The sequence below is a fragment of the Lithobates pipiens genome, unplaced genomic scaffold, assembly GCF_037356315.1.
Source record: "Lithobates pipiens isolate NorthernLeopardFrog02 unplaced genomic scaffold, aLitPip1_a1.2 Scaffold_10, whole genome shotgun sequence".
Taxonomy (NCBI): Eukaryota; Metazoa; Chordata; class Amphibia; order Anura; family Ranidae; genus Lithobates; species Lithobates pipiens.
The window spans coordinates 75819036-75838759 of record NW_027507686.1 but is presented as its reverse complement, the minus strand read 5'-3'; the positions used below and the strand labels follow the sequence as shown (position 1 = coordinate 75838759).

Below are 19724 nucleotides of genomic sequence, written 5' to 3'. Positions count from 1 at the left end.
CCTGCAGCCACTCCCTAATCCCCGCATTCCTTGTGACAGCAGGCCCGGAGATCTTCTCCCCACACCTGCTGTCGCCATTTGAAAAGAGTTTGGCCATGTGGGGCTCCACCCACTTGGCTGTGTCATCCATTCACAGAGTTCTGTGAATGAACTGCAAGTACCGGCAGCCTAAAAAAAGTGGATTTTTTTTTTTTTATTTAATAAAAGTGAACTTCTCTTTTAAAGCTGACCTACTTCTTAAATGCAGGTAACACAGCCTGCTTGGGTTGGAAAAAGCGTGTACATTTTTTATTTTAAATGATGGATAATTCGTAAATTGTTTCACTGGGCACAGCCAAACCATGGGGTGTACAGAAGTATATGTCCTCCTTACCAAAGATTGAGAAATTGTTTTTCCAAAAATCATAAAAGCTGGCATCCTATAGTATTACTGTGAAATAGTTAACTGTGTGGAAGGGGTGTCACTGCAGCCAGTGAGACTATGACCTTTTTCCAGCACAACTGTTTAGCCTTCTTAAGTGTGGAATTTCACAGGAATTTTCCCATCAATTTCTGGAAACATTGCTCTACTGTCAGTAAACAGGACAGAATTAACACTTAAGTTTTAAAGAGGCCAAAGCTTGAGAGAAAACACTTTGTTAAAATATATTCAATAAGCATAACTTTAAAAAAAGTACAGTAACAAATACCGGTAGATTATAATTATACAAGTCCATAATCAAATATGCTAGGGACCAATTTTTAAAATTACCTTAGGGAGAGGCTCATGATGATACCTCTACTTATAATACTTTCTGGGATGCTTTTAAGGTGTGATCTTGGTTCACACTCAGATCTGTAATTTCTTTTAACCAGATAAAGACCGCCCTATAGCGCCCAATCATGTGTATGTGTGTATATATATATATATATATATATATATATATATATATATATATATAATGTATGTGTGTGTGTGATTCATCACTTGTGCCTTTCAACCTACATTATATAGACTTACTTATAGGTCTTACTTGCCTACCAGCTTGTTAAAAAGGATCTTCACCCAAAAGAGGGGTGCGGGTACCTGGGTTTGACTGCAGCAATCCGAATGGAAGTTAGGCTCTCCCTTCCATCACACATAACAAGTCCCAGAAGAAGTCCCAAGATCTAAACACCTGTTATGCTATGCCCCCCACTGTTAGATCCTGCATCCCTAGTTGAACAGGGTGACTCTTGTAATGGCTGCTACAAATCTGTAGACTTTTTCACTAGTTGTAAACTTCTCATTGGCAATATTTCTGACAGATGGATACAAGATGATTTTTACATATTTACAAAGTAGGTAGTAGGTGATGTTGAAAAAAATACCCAAGTCCATCAAGTCCAACCTATGTGTGTGATTATATGTCAGTATTACATTGTATATCCCTGTATGTTGCGGTCCTTCAGGTGTTTATCTAATAGTTTTTTGAAACTATCGATGCTCCCCACTGAGACCACCTCCTGTGGAAGGGAATTCCACATCCTTGCCGCTCTTACAGTAAAGAACCCTCTACGCAGTTTAAGGTTAAACCTCTTTTCTTCTAATTTTAATGAGTGGCCACGTGTCTTATTAAACTCAATTCCGCGAAAAAGTTTTATCTCTATTGTGGGGTCACCATTATGGTATTTGTAAATTGAAATCAGACCCTTTATTAGCTTTGTTGCCCTTCTTTGTACTCGCTCCATTTCCAGCACATCCTTCCTGAGGACTGGTGCCCAGAACTGGACAGCATAGAGCGGGAGAATTATCGTTTTATCTCTGGAGTTAATCCCCTTTTAATGCATGCCAATATTCTGTTTGCTTTGTTAGCAGCAGCTTGGCATTGCATACCATTGCTGAGCCTATCATCTACTAGGACTCCCAGGTCCCTTTCCATCCTAGATTCTCCCAGTGTATAGATTGCATTCATATTTTTGCCACCCAAATGCATTATTTTACATTTTTCTACATTGAACCTCATTTGCCATGTAGTTGTCCACCCCATTAATTTGTTAAGATATTTTTGCAAGGTTTCTACAAGCTTCAGAGAAGTTATTGCCCTGCTTAGCTTAGCATCGTCCGCAAATACAGAGATTGAACTGTTTACCCCATCCTCAAAGTCGTTTATGAACAAATTAAATACAATTGGTCCCAGGGTTGTGAATGATTAAATACCATGACATATTACCCAGACCTGAAATATCAGTTTTGAGTATATTGTTAATTTGAGTGTTTTATGTGTAAATATGACTGTTTATCATAGCTCTCTGTTGTTCCACTTACAGGCAGAAGGTTGTTGAAGGAAGCCTTACACATCCCTTTGCACTCACCCTAGCAGGAGATACCTTGTATTGGACTGATTGGCAAACTCGCTCTATCCATGCCTGTAACAAACGAACTGGAGAGAAAAGAAGAGAGATCCTCAGTGCACTGTACTCTCCAATGGACATTCAGGTCTTCAGCCCAGAGAGACAGCCCTACTGTAAGTTTTGGCGTGAATTTAAATACCAATAGTGTGTTCATGTATTGTGGCTAGTGGTCTTTCATCACATACAGTCATAACCAAAAATATTGGCACACCTGCATTTCTGTTAGATAAAGCATACACCACTTCGCCCAGAAAAATGTTGCAATTACAAATGTTTAGACATTCTCATGTTTATTTTTTGTTTGTATTGATATGACGCAAAAACGTGGAGAAACAAAAAGCCAAATCTGACACATTCCACGCTAAATTCCAAAAATGGACTGGACAAAATTATTGGCACCATCTCAAAATTTTAATAAATAATTGCATTCCAAGTTCGTGATGGTCCTGTAATTTGTTATTAAACTCACCTGTATCAATTAAAGGAGCTGTAAAATCTCGGTTTTTAGCCTTAATGCATTCTATGCATTAAGGTGAAAAACCTTTTGTGTTGCAGCTGCCCCCCAGAGCCACCCTTTTACTTACATGAGCCCAATCTTTCTAGCCATGAGAACGAGCCCAGCAGCTCCAGACACTATCTCGGATCCCATTGGATAGATTTATAGCAGTGGGAGCCATTGGCGCAGCGTTGTCAAGAAGTTTACAGCCCATGGTACTATAGCTAATCTCGCTGTATGTGGATGAAAGAGAAAAATTGATCAAAGATTGCAACAATGGATTGTTCGAATGGTTGATACAGAACCTTGATCAACTGCCAGACAGCACAGAAGAATGTGCTGTGGACAGACTAAACAAAATTACATCTTTTTGGTAAAGCCCATCATTCTGCTGTTTACAGAAAAAGAAATGAGGCCTTTAAAGAAAAGAATAACGTCCCTACAGTCAAACACGGTGGAGGTTCACTGATGTTTTGGGTTTGCTTTGCTGCCTCAGGCACTGGATGTCTTGACCATGTGCATGGCATTATGAAATCTGAATACTACCTAAGAATTCTGGGGTGCAATGTAGGGCCCAGTGCCAGAATGTTGGGTCTCTGTCAAAGGTCTTACAGCAGGGCAACGTCAAAAAAACACCCAGAAATGGTTTAAGACAAAGCGCTGGAGAGTACTGAACTGGCCAGCATAGAGTCCAGATGTAAATGCCATGTAGCACCTATGGAGAGATCTCAAAACGGCATTTGGGAAAAGGAACCCTTCCAGTCTGAGACCTGGAGCTGTTGGCAAAAGAAGAGTGGTCCAAAATTCCATGTAGAGAGGTGTAATTCCACGTACACACGATCTTAGTTGTCATCGGAAAAATCTTGGATGGTTTTTCTGACGGAATTCCGCTCAAGCTTGCCTTGCATACACACGGTAACACAAAAGTTCTCCGAACCTTTGACCGTCAAGAATGCGGTGACGTACAACACTACCATGAGCCGAGAAAATGAAGTTCAATGCTTCCGAGCATGCGTAGGAATTTTGCGCGTCGGAATTGCTACAGACGATCTGAATTTCCGATTGGAACTTTTTCCGTCAGAAGAATAGAGAACCTGCCCTCAATCTTTTGCTGGCGGAAATTCTGAGCATATACACAGTCGGAACTTCCGACAAAAGCTCTCATTGGACTTTTGCTGGCAGGATTTCCGATCATGTGTACGGGGCTTTAGAAACTCATTCATGGTTACAGGAAGCAATTGTTTTCAGTTATTATTTCCAAGGGGTGTGCTACCAAATATTAAACCGAAGGTGCCAATAACTTTGTCCAGTCCATTTTTTTTAATTTTGTGTGGAATGTGTCAAATTTGGCTGCTTGTTTCTACACTTTTTGTGTCATATAAAAATACAAACAAAAGAAATAAACATGAGAATGCCGAAACATTTGTAATTGCAACAATTTTCTGGGTGAAGTGGTGCATTAACTGACAGAAATGTGGGAGTGCCAATATTTTTTGACCATGACTTTACATCTGACAAGCAGCAAAAACAAAGTCATTCTCACAACTGTAAAGGCTGTTAGAGGCCTGTTGATTGCCAAGGACTGATGCACCTGTTCTGGAGACCTCTTTTGACAAAACAGATGTATTTGTTGCTTGTTGGAGCAATATATGTGTGCCGCGCTTGTGGTGCCATTCATTGTTAACTGCACTCCAAACAGGGCCAATGAACGTATCTTTGTGCGGCAAAAAATGCTAAACACACAAATTATGAATGACTTCCTGAGCTACTTCTTCCATCCATGAGCTCCTACAGGGCCTTCTACATATGACAGATGCCTTTTTTGATCCATGGGTGCATGCTGAACCTATGCCCTGAGAGAGATACAAAGATTGCCATTGCTTACCTCTGTCTGGAATGCTTTTGCTTAGCTGTCATATTGATCAAGTAGACTTAGGGGCTTATTTACGAAAGGCAAGTCCACTTTGCAATGCAAGTGCACTTTCAAGTGCAGTCACTCTAAATCTAAGGGGTAGATCTGAAATGAGTGGAAGCTCTGCTGTTTTTATCCAATCATTTGCAAGCTAAAATGCTGTTTTTTATTTTTATTGCATGTCCCCCCTCGGATGTACAGTGACTTTATTTCCAAGTGCACTTGCAGTACAAAGTGGATTTTCCTTTTCGTAAATAACCCCCTTAGTACTTTTTAAATCACTAACTAGGAACAAGTATGCATTTCCAGGAGCACTAACTTCACTTTGTTAGATGGTTCTTCTGAGTGAGTGACTTTGTAAGTATTTAAACCACTGGAACAGTGTGACATTCATGCGGTAAGCCATCTTAGAAGGAGGTTGCCTGTTCCAGCCTATATCTCCTCTCAGCACAGGTTTTCTTAGAAGCTTTGATCCATAACACGTATTCATCCCTGTGTTAACAGAACAGTAGCATGTTATTTTATGCATAGTGCCACAAAAGTGCTGCAAGTCTCTGTTCAGACTTTGTCAATGATTTCCCTTAAAGCGTTTGTTAACCCCCAAAAAAATGGATCCTGCTCCTTTAAAGCATGTTATATGACACAGTGCTTGTCCTGTGTCAGTTGGCTCCATGTAACCCCTAAAAAAACTGGCTCATCCTGCCAGTTTCTCCTCATCCCTCTGTAAACGAACACGGTGTATCATGGCTGCTGAGCCTGACACCATGGTCAGTTTACATGTCTCCATCATCCGCAGCCTGCCATCTGCTCTCTTCTTTGCTTCTGTGTCCTCCTCCCCCCACTTCTCTGTCTGAGTGTGAGCTGCCCCTCCCCCTGCCTGCTGCTCTTACACTAACCTGTATACACCGTCAGCACTGCCTCCTATTGCAGTGTCCCCCTCTGTGAATGATTTATAAATATAAATGCTGTAAATACCTAATTTAAGAGCCGAGATTGCGATCACATGACCAGCCAGCTCTCTCCTCCTCCCTTCCTCCTCCCCTCCAGACTGACATCAGCAGGGGAATCTCAGCCCCGCCTGCTGCATCTCTCATAGGAGGAAAGGAGAAAGCTGGCTGGTCATGTGATTGCAAACTCGGCAGTGAAATCGGCTAATTGCAGCATTTATTTTTTAGAAATCACACACAGGGGGATACTATAATAGGAGGCAGTGCTGATGGTGTATACAGGTTAGAGTGTCTTAACTTCCACTTTAAACTTGTCCTCTGTAAAACGGGATTTATTAATTGTATAGTACAGGACATATAATTAATTGCATAGTACAGGCTATAGGCTTGTACCTTCAGGCGATTGGACTCTGGGAAAGCTTTTGAGGACATGCCCCCTGGGCCCTAACTCCTCTATAACCCTACTCCACTCCATGAGTTCTCAGTTTTTTGCTAGTGTCCGAAGAAGATGGACCTCAGATAGACCTCTTTCTTATTCCTTATGGCAAATTCACTCTTATCTAGTTTATTCTGTTATCTTTAGATTCTTCTATCAACTCTTCATTGTCTTCTTATACAACAATTTATTTTGCTGCAAAACATTTTTCAAGGAGGTCATTGAGGGTCACAGGAATTCAGATACTGTTTGGTTATACTGCCATCTGCAGGAGGATTGGACACTGGCAAACTAAAATTTTAGATCAGAGTAGTCAGAGAAGTGTTGGATGTCAAGACACCAAGTTATTGACTCAAAGTTCTGAAGCAGGAGGTTCAGTATGCCAGCCAGGCAACTAGGCAGTCCGTTTTTTCCTTCCATGGATGCTTAATTTTATGTTCTATCGTCTGCAAATTTTCCTTAATGTCTCCTTATTGTCCCTGTGTTTTTCAGTCCATACACCATGCGAAGACAATAATGGAGGCTGCTCACATCTTTGCCTGTTATCCCCACGGGATCCCTTTTATACATGTGCTTGTCCAACAGGTGTACAGCTGAAAGAGAATGGAAAATCATGCAAAACAGGTACGCAAACAGAAACGTGCTTATATGAAAGCCTCAAGTTCAGGATTCATTTGTTTTTAATGCCAGTGCAGACTTTACTCATTTTAATATATAGACCAATCATGGGCAACATGGTAGGTGTATGGTGCCATACATTCAAGATTCAACAAGGAAAATATGCAATATAGACATAACTTTGATTACATTTAACATGCCTTGAAAATTGGACAGAAGGATTTAAATGGTGTGAGCAATAGACATAATATTCATAGTGTATCAATGTGCAAAATTAGAAATGCCCTTTTTATTTCCAATATTTAGACGTAAAGCACTTTAAAGACTATATAGAACCATTCTCATTAGTTTCTGCTTCTGAAGTTGCATGCACACCCTTGATACAGTTTGTTGTTTTTCTACTACTATGTATTTTAGAGTTGTGGGAAGATGCTCAAGCAAGCACACAAAGTCAGTGCAGCTAGTGTGTTTAGTGGGATGCAATTTGTGGCTGCAACTTAGTGCTGCAGCAGCTCCAAGTTGCCATGCTGTCTCACTATGACCTGCCGCAGATAACCACTGCTTCCCATTGCAAGCTATGAGGAATTGTAGTCTAGGCATAATATTGCAGGTACAGGAACACACAGGACATTGCCTGCTTTGCTTACATATGTATACCACTCTTGCATTGTTGGTAAGAAAATAAAAATCTGTATTGAAATATTTTTACCTAAACATTTCTTTAGATCCAGTGTAACCTAGGCACAGGGTTGAGCTAGAAGGTTACAATTCACACCTGAGCTGCTTCTGAGGTTTATATAATTGTTCTCTATGCCGCCTAAGTACACATTTTCCTAGCTGCCCCATATATTTTTAAATAAATAAATGAAAATACCTACTCCAGTGTGATATGCCTAGAACCTCATCTTGCCAAGAGTTTAAAGTGTATGTATGTATATATATATATATATATATATATATATATATATATATATATATATATAAATATATATGGTTTTTGTTTTCATAATTTTTATTAGAAGAGTTCTAACAAGATATCTAACATAGTTACATAGTTAGTGTGGTTACAAAAAAAAACATCCAAATCAATCCACAGAGAAAACGAGAAAAAAAAACAACAACAAAACACAAACAAATCAAAAACCTCCATATATCCATATACACAATCCTATACCCACAGTTGATCCAGAAGAAGGCAAAAATAAATAAATAAATAAATAAATCATGATCCAATTTGCTCCATTAGGGAAAAGGGAAAAAAATCCTTCCTGATCCACCAAGAGGCAATTGGATATTCCCTGGATTAACTTTACCTATAAATATTAGCATTCAGTTATATTTTGTGCATTTAGGAAAGAATCTACTGAGCTTTACAGAACCAGCTGCTGAGGGAGTCTATTCCACAATTTCTCAGCTCTTGCTGCGAAGAAGCCTTTCCATATTTGGATGGGTCTAGTATGGACCCCCCCCCCCCCCCCCCACGCCAATATAATAAAAATAAAAATTTGTGGTGCCCCCTCCAAAATCCATACCAGAACCTTATCCGAGCATGCAGCCTGGCAGGTCAGGAAAGGGAGGGGACAAGCAAGCGCCCCCCCTCCTAAACCATACCTGTCCACGTGCCCTCAACATGGGGGGGTGGGTGCTTTTGGGCCCCCTTTAACGAGGGGGCCCCCAGATCCCAGCCCCCCTATGTAAATGGGTATCGGGTACATTGTACCCCTACCCATTCACCAAGAAAAAGTAGTGTAGTGTGGCAAAACACAATAGACAGTTTTTGACAAGTCTTTTATTAAAAATATGAATCGAGCCTTAACCACTTCAGCCCCCGAGGATTTTACCACCTTCCTGACCAGAGTACTTTTTGCAATTCGGCACTGTGGCACTTTAACTGACAATTGTGCGGTCGTGCGATGTTGTACCCAAACAAAATTGACATCCTTTTTCCCCCACAAATAGAGCTTTCTTTTGGTGGTACGTTATTGCCATTGCAGTTTTTATTTTTTGCGCTATAAACAAAAAAAGAGCGTCAATTTTGAAAAAAATTTTTTTTTTTACTTTTTGCTATAATAAATAGCCCCCACAAATATATATAAAAAATTTTTTTTTCCTCAGTTTAGGCCAATATGTATTCTACATATTTTTGGTAAAAAAAAAAAAGAACGCAATAAGCTTATATTGATTGGTTTGCGCAAAATTTATATCGTCTACCAAATAGGGGATAGTTTTATGGCATTTTTTTTTTATTAGTAATGGCAGTTTTTTTTCAGGACTGCAGCATTATGGCAGACACATTGGATATTTTTTACACTATTTTGGAAACATTGTCATTTATACAGCGGTCAATGCTATAAAAATGCATTGATTACTGTGTAAATTACAGTGGCAGTGAAGGGGCTAACCACTAGGGGACAGTGAAGGGGTTAAGTGTGTCCTAGAGAGTGATTCTAACTGTTAGGGGGCTGGACTTCAACACACAGGACAGTGATTACTGCTCTCGATGAGAGAGAGCTGTGATCACTGTCCTGTCACTAGGCAGAATGGGGAAAAAATGCTTTGTTTACTTCCTCTCTGTGAAACGATCGCGGGCACCCGGCGGACATCGAGTCCGCGGGACCCACAGTCAAGGAGACCGCGGTGGGCTCGTGCCCAAACCGTAGGCGCGTGCCCGCGACACCGCTTCTTAAAGGGGACATACCTGTACACCCTTTTGCCTACCAGTGCCATTCTTCTGACCTACATCGGCATGTGCTGGTTGGCAAGCGGTTAAAGAGAGAATACATTCAGTCCAGCTAATCTTTCCACATAGATGAGCTCCTCATTAGTCTAGTTGCCATTCTCTGCACTTTCTCCAGTTCCTCAATATCCTTTTTGTGAACTGGTGCTTAAAACTGAACTGCATATTGTAGATGAGTTCTTTACTAGCGATTTGTACAGGTATATACAAGGTGGTACATAGAATAGACTCTAGAAGTATTGGAAAGTATACTTAGGTATAAGTGGTAGTTCCAGGCTGCTGTAGGCTTTGCAGTAATATTTGAGAAGGCTTCACAGTTGCGACCAGGCTCCTGTGAGTGGTAATATTCCCACCCCAGGGTAATAGTTGAGCTGCAGTTGCTCATTCTATGCTATTCCCCATCTTCTGGTCCCCCCAGAAGAAATTAGTTAGGGATGCAGGGCGGTGTAAAGTATGTACAAAAATCTACAAGCGAGGATTTGGGAATGTCCAGAGAGGAAGCGGAAAAGTGTATATTGTGTACTGTGTGTCTATGAACAAAGCTATTTTACTATAGTCAAATATATAAAGAGTCCTTTGGTTAAATCAACTTACCAAAAAGAGGATCTCTATAGACAAGTGATGTTTTCTTCCATTCAATGACACACTTTTGGCTAGAAGATTAAAAGCCTTCCCACCACGACAAGGTAGACCCTTCTAGGGCAGAATCTCCACTAAAATACACTATGCTACCCAACTTGATGCTAGTCATCATTTCTCCAGTGCCAAATGTATGTTTTTATGTACAGTATGTAGTAGGCCCCATCCTAAAACCTGTGTGATTGTCTCTACCCTAATTTGTCTGTGTTCATACGGTATATGTCAGTAGGTTTATGTACATCTGCAAGTCCTTCTTTACTCTTAACCTCTAACCACGCATGATCTCATGTACATGTACATGATCGGCCTTCTTCAATGCTTGGGGCGGGCATCGGATCGGGCAGAGCACGAGTTTGGCAGCTGATTTCAGCCAATGATTTCAGCTGAAATCAGCTGATCGCACGTGCCCAATCACACAGAGTGTTTTGTGTTTACAAATCAGCCAGAGATCTGGCTGGCTGTTCTCCCTGAAAAACAGGAAGAAAAAACAGTCAGGTAGTAAAGTAAAAGTAGTACACATTGCACTCAGAAGGTTTTTTACTGTCTATCTGTCTCTTATCCTCTAGAGCAGAGGGTCTGGTGCACTCTATAAAAATCACTTGGGGATTCAGGCCGTTCCTTGAATAGGTCTATGAAGATCACTTAAAGGGCAGAGCCCAATTGGTCTGGTCTTGTTGTTTCAGGGATTTTCGAGGCTCAGAGATTATGCCTCCATCTTCTGTCATCCTGGTCTTCTAAATACGTAGGCATTTCGAAAAGTCTGAGATTATGGGTCGTGGAGATTTGCTATAGGACTGAATTTTTATGGGCCACCGCTTTGTTTCACCAGGCATAATCTCATAGTGGTTATGCACATGTATGCTGGCCAAGTGGGAGATTGGCCAGAAAGGATATTTTTATATGTCTGTCACTATTGTCCCCCATATGTGGGAGTTGACTAACGTGGTGAGAGGCTGATATCCTAGCTGAGATATGGCGTAGTTATCTTCTGCTTCATGGGTAGGGGAGGGGAGCTCCCTGGTGAGTAGCATGCAGAGATCTTTGAGGCCGAGGGTGCAGTGGGGCAGTCCATGGGCCTGGATGTGAAGTTTGGTGATATTGCAGCTGAATTCTGTTCCTTGATTCCCGTAGGAGTATAGCTGTGAGTGTGCTTCGCCTAATTTTCCCCAAGTTTTGAAGCTCAGGGCCACTGTTAAGCTAATGAAATCTTGTGTATTAGAAGTCAGCATTCATGCCATCCATCTTGTTTGTGAGCCAGGTAATGCACCATATATGTTTTTTTATTTGTAAGGCAAGGGGACTCATTGAACCTGTCATAGTACATAGTCAAAGTCATATACAGTACCAAGTTCACATTTCACTGGGCGAAAGAGCCTGTTCTTATGAATTTGATCGTGCCTGGCAACTCAGACCCATGGCTCAATGCAGAGTTCACAAATTGCCATATTTTATAGGTATCCACAGAGCTGGTCGCAAAGTAAGTGTTTGCTGTTAAACTCCTTTTTTATGAGCGAGCTAAAGCTAGAGAAAGATGTGAACCAATTAATGCACATGTCTGTGAGCAGTAAACATTTGCTTTAGAAATCAAATGTCTAATTCTATGCCAAGCCCATCGAGACTTCTTGATCAAGGACATGGCAGCTCATTTACAAATGAACAACTCTTTTGTGATATGGGAAAGGTTTGCAGCCATTTGTCAGCCTGTATAATTGCTCCAAAGCAGAGCTTTTTAGTTGCACAGTTGTCTCTAGCTGCCTTCTTAGAATTTTTGGGCCCAAGGGGAACATGTCAAGAATGAGAGTTTTTTGTTTAGCACAATTTATGCATACCTTGTATAAAAGTATTTTTTTTGTTCTTTGTTTTTACATCTTAAATTGAGCATTGAAGTGACATTTTAAAGGAAAGCTTAACGTACGTAGCATGCAGGCTGTACTTTTCTCACAGTCTGCCTTAAAGGAGTCCTTTGGTCACAGCATACACTTTCATTTAATAACATCAGCATTATATTAACAATGCAAAGCGTAGTTATTTTTAACAATCCAATAGAAGCTTACTTGAAAATTTTTCTTTGATGTAAGTTCTGCCTCTCCGCTGACCATTTCTTTCCACAACTTCCTGGATTCCCTGCATGCTTTGCAGCTTCTCTGCTGCTTACTTTCCACTTCTAAGGACTATATATTCCATGACACCTCGCTGCCTGCAATCCGTGATTCCTGTACTGATTTTGCCCCCTTTAACACCACCTCTCAACCCCTCTGCAGTTCAGAAGACAGGCTCTCTGAGTTCTGTAACACAACAATGCTTACTCACAGGGCATAGTGAATAGAATTAGAAGAGATTGGGTGTGTGTTGGGGTGGAGTGTTAAAGCATTCTTAATATTTTGGAGGTATCATCCCTTCTATAATACGTACAAAAGCTTCAAGGGCGGTGTATAGAATGGCACACTTTTCTTGTAGCTTTTGTACATGTCACAGAATTAATATATGTGGGATTCTTCACAAGCAACGTCAATTCAGATGAATAGTTGGTTCAATAGGATTTTTGTTTTCACCATAACATTTTGGAGTCCATTGATGGACAAAGAAATTCTTTCACTGTCAGACTATGCTGTCATCTATAGGCAGATTGGACACTGGCAAAATAACGAAATGCTAGCCTCAGTAGAAGCAGTACTGAGAACATGAACATGACCTGTGTCCCTTATTATACTCCAAGAAAAGGATTTTACAGTGAAGTAGTATTTCTGGCTTCTTGCATTGTAGGAATCACAGATACAGAAATAGCTCTGCCTCTCAAGACCTGGCCTGTCCAGTGTCCAGGACTAGACCAAGATGCCTCAAACAGTTCCAGTGTCGGTTTCTAAAGATTCATATTCATCCAAACAATTGTAGTGTCTGATTAGTCAAAACCATGTTATCTAACAGATTCTGTTCCCTGAACAGGAGGTTGTCTACCTATCCCACAATGTTGACCGCTTATGCCACGTACACACGACCGGACTTTCCGTCAGAATAAACTTCAACGGTCCTTCCGAAGGAGTTCCGACCGCCCTTCCAAAGGAGTTCCGACCGAATAGACTTGCTTACACATGATCACACCAAAGTCTGTTCGTTCCGAACGCAATGATGTACGACGGGACTAGAAAAGGAAGTTCAATAGCCAGTAGCCAATAGCTGCCCTTGCGTTGTATTTGGTCTGTCTGAATAGCATACAGACGAACGGTATTCCCGATAGGAATTGATTCCGTCGGAAAGATTTAAAACATGTTCTATTTCTAGGTCCATGAGAATTTTTGAAGAACAAAGTCCAATGAAGCCCTCACATGATCAGAATATCCAATGAAATGATTCTGTCCTTTTCTGCCAGAAAGCCTGGTCGTGTGTACATTAGAGTGAGAGGGCTCATACTGAGGTTTAGCATATTGAGCCAGATGAGACTGGAGGGCAGGGACAGGAACTGATAGTGTAGAACACTGATGCACTGAGAAGATGGGGACATGTACGTAAATAAAAAGTCAGGCTAATCTCAAAAAGGAAAAAAAGGAGAAACTTAAAATCCTTAACGTAACATGATATACTCTAGATAATGTCCTTGTATTTTTCAAGTGATGATAAAAAAAGACCGTTCATAAAATTGTGCAGGAAATTAATCCTCAGTGGTAGGATGGGTGCTCTGGTGTGGTCAAACTCACAGTGGGATATCCAAACCAGCCAAAACCAGAAGGTAGAACATACAAATAGAGAGCTCCAATAGTGTAATACTGTATATATAACGTTTATTGAATAAAGCCAAATGGCTACTTACAGTGGATAAAAAGCAGTAAAGCATAGATAAAATAATTTGCCGGCAAACACGTACGTATGTGTCCTTGATGTCCAACAAAGCTAGAAAGTCTTTATTGTGAACGGAGGCAATGACATACTTGATGGATTCCATATGAAACGTCAGAAGTCATATGAAAACATTCACTGCTTTTAGTTCCAAAGTGGAACAGATGCCTCCTTTTGGATTTGAGAATGGGAAACAGGTTGGGCTTTTAGCCCTAAAATCATTCAGCCTGGAGAGCTGAGATCTGATATCCTGTGCAGTGACACATGAAAGTTGAAGGTGAAAAACTGTGAGAGGGCAGGGAGTGAAACCCCAGCTTTTGTTAGAATACTACCTCATGCACCCAGACATCTGAAATGCAAATAGTCCAGGTGTATGCAAAGATGAATAAACCTCCCCTCACTTTGGAAAGTGAAGAGACACCTTCAAGCCGTGGATGGCTTTTCTGAGGATTTGAAGGACTTTGAGCTCCCTCCTTATGGGTAGACTGGACACCAACCTTTCGGAGCCTAGGTGTACATGATGTGGGAGTGGAGACTGAAAGAGAGGGAGAAGATTTGCAGTCTGATCCAGAGGCTTATTCTGCTAAGGAAGATCAGTGCTCTTATGATGAATAGTGTCCCTCAAAGGCTATGCTGATTAAGACAGTCCACCAATTTAACCAGTGTCCTGTGTATGCATATAGACAGAAAACACATGTAGATGTGACAAGTTGCCTCTAACAGCCTGTCACAACTGCAAATTTCCAGGTGGCGTTGCGGCTGCGAGATCAGCCAGGAGTCTGAGCGAGTACCTATCAAAACCAGGTACCCGCTCCCCCCTGAAAGGTGCCAAATGTGGCAGCGAAGGGGGGAGGAGGCAAACAAGAGGAGCTTCCCCTTTTGGGTGGAGCTCTGCATTAAGTACTCAGAACCTGTTTAAAAGGGGAGCGCCCACCATCTGTATCAACTCTATCATCTCACTCAATTACCTGTTTATTTTAAATACTTGACCCTCTCTGTCATTCGCTAGCATAGCAGTAGCGCCCTAGTTCGTTTTTATTATTTCTAAAAACTCAATTCTAGCATGCAATGCCAAGCAGCGGCTTCCAAAGCAAGCAACATCCTTTCTTGTATTAAAAGAGGTATAGACTCCAGCGAGTGACAGATCATTTTGCCCCTGTACAAATCATTAGTAAGATCTCATCTGGCATACGCAGTTTATAAAAAGAGTATTGGGGAACTAGAGAAAGTGCAGAGAAGGGCAAACAAACTAATAAGAGGCATGGAGGATCTCAGCTATGAGGAAAGAGTAGCTGATCTGAATTCATTTTCTCTTGAGAAGAGGAGATTCAGGGGGATATGATCAACATGTATAAATACATAAGTGGTTCATATAGTGAACTTGGTGTTGAGTTATTCACCTTTAGGTCATCACTGAAGACAAGGGGGCACTCTTTATTTATGGAGGAAAAGAGGTTTTAATCTCCAAATACGGAAAGGCTTCTTCACAGTAAGAGCTATAAAAATGTGGAGTAGACTCCCTCATTAGCTGGTTCTGTCCAGCTCAGTAGATTGTTTTAAGGAAGGCCTGGATGCTTTCCTAAATGTACATAATATAACTGGATACTAACATTTATAGGTAAAGTTGATCCAGGAAATATCCAATTGCCTGTTTGGGGATCGAGAAGGATTTTTTATCCCCAATCGAGCAAATTGCATCATGCTTTATTGGGGTATTTTCTGCCTTCCTCTGGATCAACTGTGGGTATAGGATTATATATATGGAGGTTTTCTATTTGTGTGTGTGTGTGTGTGTGTGTGTGTGTGTGTGTGTGTGTGTGTGTGTGTGTGTGTGTGTTTTTTTCTTCTCGGTCTTGGTTGAACTGGTGTCTTTTTTCAACCAGATTAACTATGTAATTATGCGTGGTAGTTTCTTCCTAAGCCCTCATTCACATTGAATGTGGCTTTGAAATCGCACAATTTCAAGCCGCTTATCAGTGCGACTTCATGCACAGATGTCTATTCAGGTCGCACCGGAAATCGGCAAAAGTAGTGCAGGAACTACTTTTTCAAATCGATGGTGCACCGCAAAATTGGCATCGCATCAATGGAACATGGCCATTGCTGACAATAGGGTGCGATTTGTCATGCGATTTAACAGGTCGCTCCAATGTGAATGAGGGCTTATAGCTGAATCTTCATTCTCAAGTGCTAATATACCCAGCTGGTGCACTGCCCTGTAGAATTCAATTAATCTTACAGCAGCTGCACAGCAATCTGCTCCATCTCCCTCATTGTGAGCATGAACCAGAGTACAGGCTGACCTTGTGCAGACTGTCTGATGGGCCAAGCCTGAACCATGTACTGTGGACATCTTTAATTACATTTTTCTCTCAACTATGTAAAGGTAATTGTTAAAACTTTTCTTTACGAATCCTACAAATCCTTCATTTTCGCAGATGGTTTAATTGCATTATGTACATCAAATGATTGTTTTATTCAGATCATGCTTCAAACACTTGGAAAGCAGTTTAATGGGCCCCAGGTTATTGTGCATTGTCTGGGGCTGTGCCCCACATCCTTTTAGATTGCTATGGGTACATATGCAGTATAGTTACAGTGCATTTTTCGGTTGGATAAACTGCCTGTTACAAAACAGATATACAGAGAAGTTCAAATGTAATGCATATTACTAGTGGACTTTTGCCGATTACAAGCAGCTTCAACACCTGCAGTTGACTTTAAATTATTCTCTTTATTTATTTTTATTTATTTTTGAGGGTTACTATGCTAAATAGAGGCACTCTGGATTGTTGTCTGCTTTTATACCCCATACAAGGATGAAGTTGTGTGTTTTAATGCAGGTGGTTGTTATACCCCACATTTGTCTGATAACGATTGCACTGTAGGCTGGCAGTTTGCAGTTATGGCTCAGGCCACCAAGCACCTCCTGTGTCCCTTCACCAAGGAGTGCTGCCCTCATAACTCATGTATTATCTTTACAAAAAAAATAAAAAATCCTCCTGACACTGAAAAACAAAGGTTTTCAAATTCTTGGTAGTCTGTTCATGCACAAAGCAAATGTAGATCTAGAGATTCTATTGCTTCTTTATGTGGTTCTACTTTTAAAAAAGATGAGCCTGTGCTGATGGGCATCTGTTTTGACATCAGTTTAGGATACTTTTGAGATCACTCAAAATTTGACAGGTGCATTTTGAATGAATGAATGAATAATTTATATAGCGCTGCAATGCGAACTGAATCACCTCAAGACGCTGGATTCGTCCTGTGTTGTCCAGCTTCTTAGAAGAAGTAGGTCTTGAGTTTTTTTCCTGAAGGCCTGATGGTTTTCTTCCATGCAGATGTAAGTCGGTAGAGCGTTCCATGGGCGTGATCCTTGGACTGCGAATCTTCGTTCTTCCTTTGATTTGTAGCGGGATTTGGGAATGAGGAGGAGGTTTTGGTTAGATGATCGAAGACTGCGATTGGGTGTATAGTGTTTTATTTTCTCGAGTAGGTATGGAGGAGCGTTTCCTTGTATGCATTTGTGGGTGAGGCAGAGGGTCTTGAATGTGATCCGATTCTTTACGGTTAGCCAATGTAGGCTCCTCGGGGAAGGGGAGATGGATTCCCAGGGTTTTTTTCCTGTTATCAGTCGTGCCGCTATGTTTTGGATGAGTTGGATCTATTGTTCACCTCCTTCTGACCCTAATGTAAGCTTGCTCTTGGCTCAGGAAATAACTTGGTTATTTTTATGTTTTTGTTCTTTGGTTGAATACCACGTTAAATATGACAGCGTCAGAGCAATGCACATTGAAAAGCAAGTAATCACAAGTGAATTGATATAAAATGTGGTTACGTGCATTTTAAAAGTGTATGCATTAAAAGAACAGAATTGACAATTTTGACAATGACTTCTGAGTTTCTAGTTTACACCAGGGGTAGGCAACGTTTGAGAGTTGGAGAGCTACCTGGGCAATGGAAGAGATCAAAGATCACCAGGGTCCACCGCTCCCTACTATCAAGTCCCCAATAAAAAATCTGGAGAATAACTGCTTACCCCCACAAGACTGATACATAAGCTCATCATGAAGGCAGAACATATGGCCTCAATGTCAGCTTGGCTGTCTGCTTTAAGGGCCAGTTCACACCACATGCAGGTTATAAGGTTTTTCAATGGCAAATGAGTTCACACCATTGCTTGCGGTTCGAGTGCGTTCCAGAATAAAAAGTAGCACATGCTGCATTTTTCCTTCACTGGACTGTACTCGGACGCTGTAAAATGCATCAAAAATGCACCGGAATGCACCTAAACACACTGGAACACACATGTCCTTATTTAAGGTTAAGGGGGGGAAATGCACTGGACTGCATCAAAAACGTGCATGCAGAAAAGCATCTGGAACGCATCAGACTGCGTTTCAATGGTGTGAATTGGCCCTAAGGGCTGGTTCACGCCACAAAAACCTGAACGTGTACTTGTAAGTGAAGTCACTGTAGATTCGAGGGGAAGCTCTGAAACTAGGTGAAGCTCTGCTGATTTTATCATCCAATCATGTGCAAGCAAAAATTTTTATTTTTATTTTCCTTGCATGTCCCCCTTAAATCTACAACAACTGCACTTCCAAGTTGTAGTGCAAAGTGTATTTACCTTTAGTAAATAACCCCATATGTGTCTATTGTGGTAGGATTTGAAAAGTATGCAATTGTGCTTTCTGGAGCCCAGTTGCTTGCCCTTTATTAATCAAAATAAGAACCCTGTTTATATCTACAGCTTTCAAAAATGCGTTCTATTAATATGCAGCTACAACAGCAGGTTTTAGAATGGTAATAAATTCAAAACAAAAATGTAATATATTGCAGCTTACCAGTCCTTAAATTTTATGGCTGCATTCGTTTTTAGTTTGTTAGGCTTTTATTTTATTTTCACCTGGTGATCTGGCCACTAACACACCTCCTGTCTTGGAGTGTCTTCTCTTTCTATGGAGGAACAAAGGAGTTACCCTTGGACAGCACCACTGTCTAGAGGAGGGTAGTGGACTAGTAGGTTAAAGGTGGCCATACATGGATCAAAATTTGACCAGTTCAACAGGGACCTGACAAATTTTGATCCATGCATGGGGACAGCGGTTGTACAGAAGTCAATCTACTGATCAATGTGTTGTGATGACGGGGAAGGCTCCCCATTGCCAGAACACAACAGCACAGTGGTTGTCACTCCCTCATCCATCTCAAATGTATGGATAGGGGGAATCGTTTTTTTTTTTTTGATTGAAGAAAAAAAAATTCTAAATATGGACTGCCTAGACATTACATAAGTGACTAATAAATGAAAGCCTAATGCCGCGTACATATGACCAGACTTTTCGACGGACTAGGTCCGACGGTCTTCCCGACAGACTTTAGGTGGAGTTCTGACGGACTTTCCGATGAATGGACTTGGCCACACACAAGCGTACCAAAGTCCGACGGATTTGAACGTGATGACGTACGACCGGACTAGAATAAGGAAGTTCATAGCCAGTAGCCAATAGCTGCCCTAGCGTTGGTTTTCATCTGTCAGACTAGCATACAGATGAACATGTGTTATTTCTAGGTCCGTCAGACTTTTGGGAACAAAAAATCCGCTGCAGCCCATACACTATCATAATATTCGACGGATTCATTCCATTGGACCTAGTCCGTCAAAAAAATCTGGGCGCGTGTACGCGGCATAACAGTTTTTAAGCAGTTACAGAAACAGTTTTTGGATCCTT

At 41.0% G+C, this 19724-nt stretch overlaps 1 protein-coding gene across 2 annotated transcripts in view; it reads left to right on the top strand.

Annotated features, from left to right (window-relative positions):
- Window positions 1–19724, top strand: part of LRP5 (LDL receptor related protein 5) — a 287294-nt gene that overhangs the window by 118218 nt on the left and 149352 nt on the right. For both annotated transcript variants that reach the window (XM_077455906.1, XM_077455902.1), the window contains exons 4-5: window positions 2290–2486; window positions 6657–6788. In XM_077455906.1, coding sequence (XP_077312032.1) covers window positions 2290–2486; window positions 6657–6788 — 329 coding nt within the window. The remainder of the gene's footprint in view (window positions 1–2289; window positions 2487–6656; window positions 6789–19724) is intronic.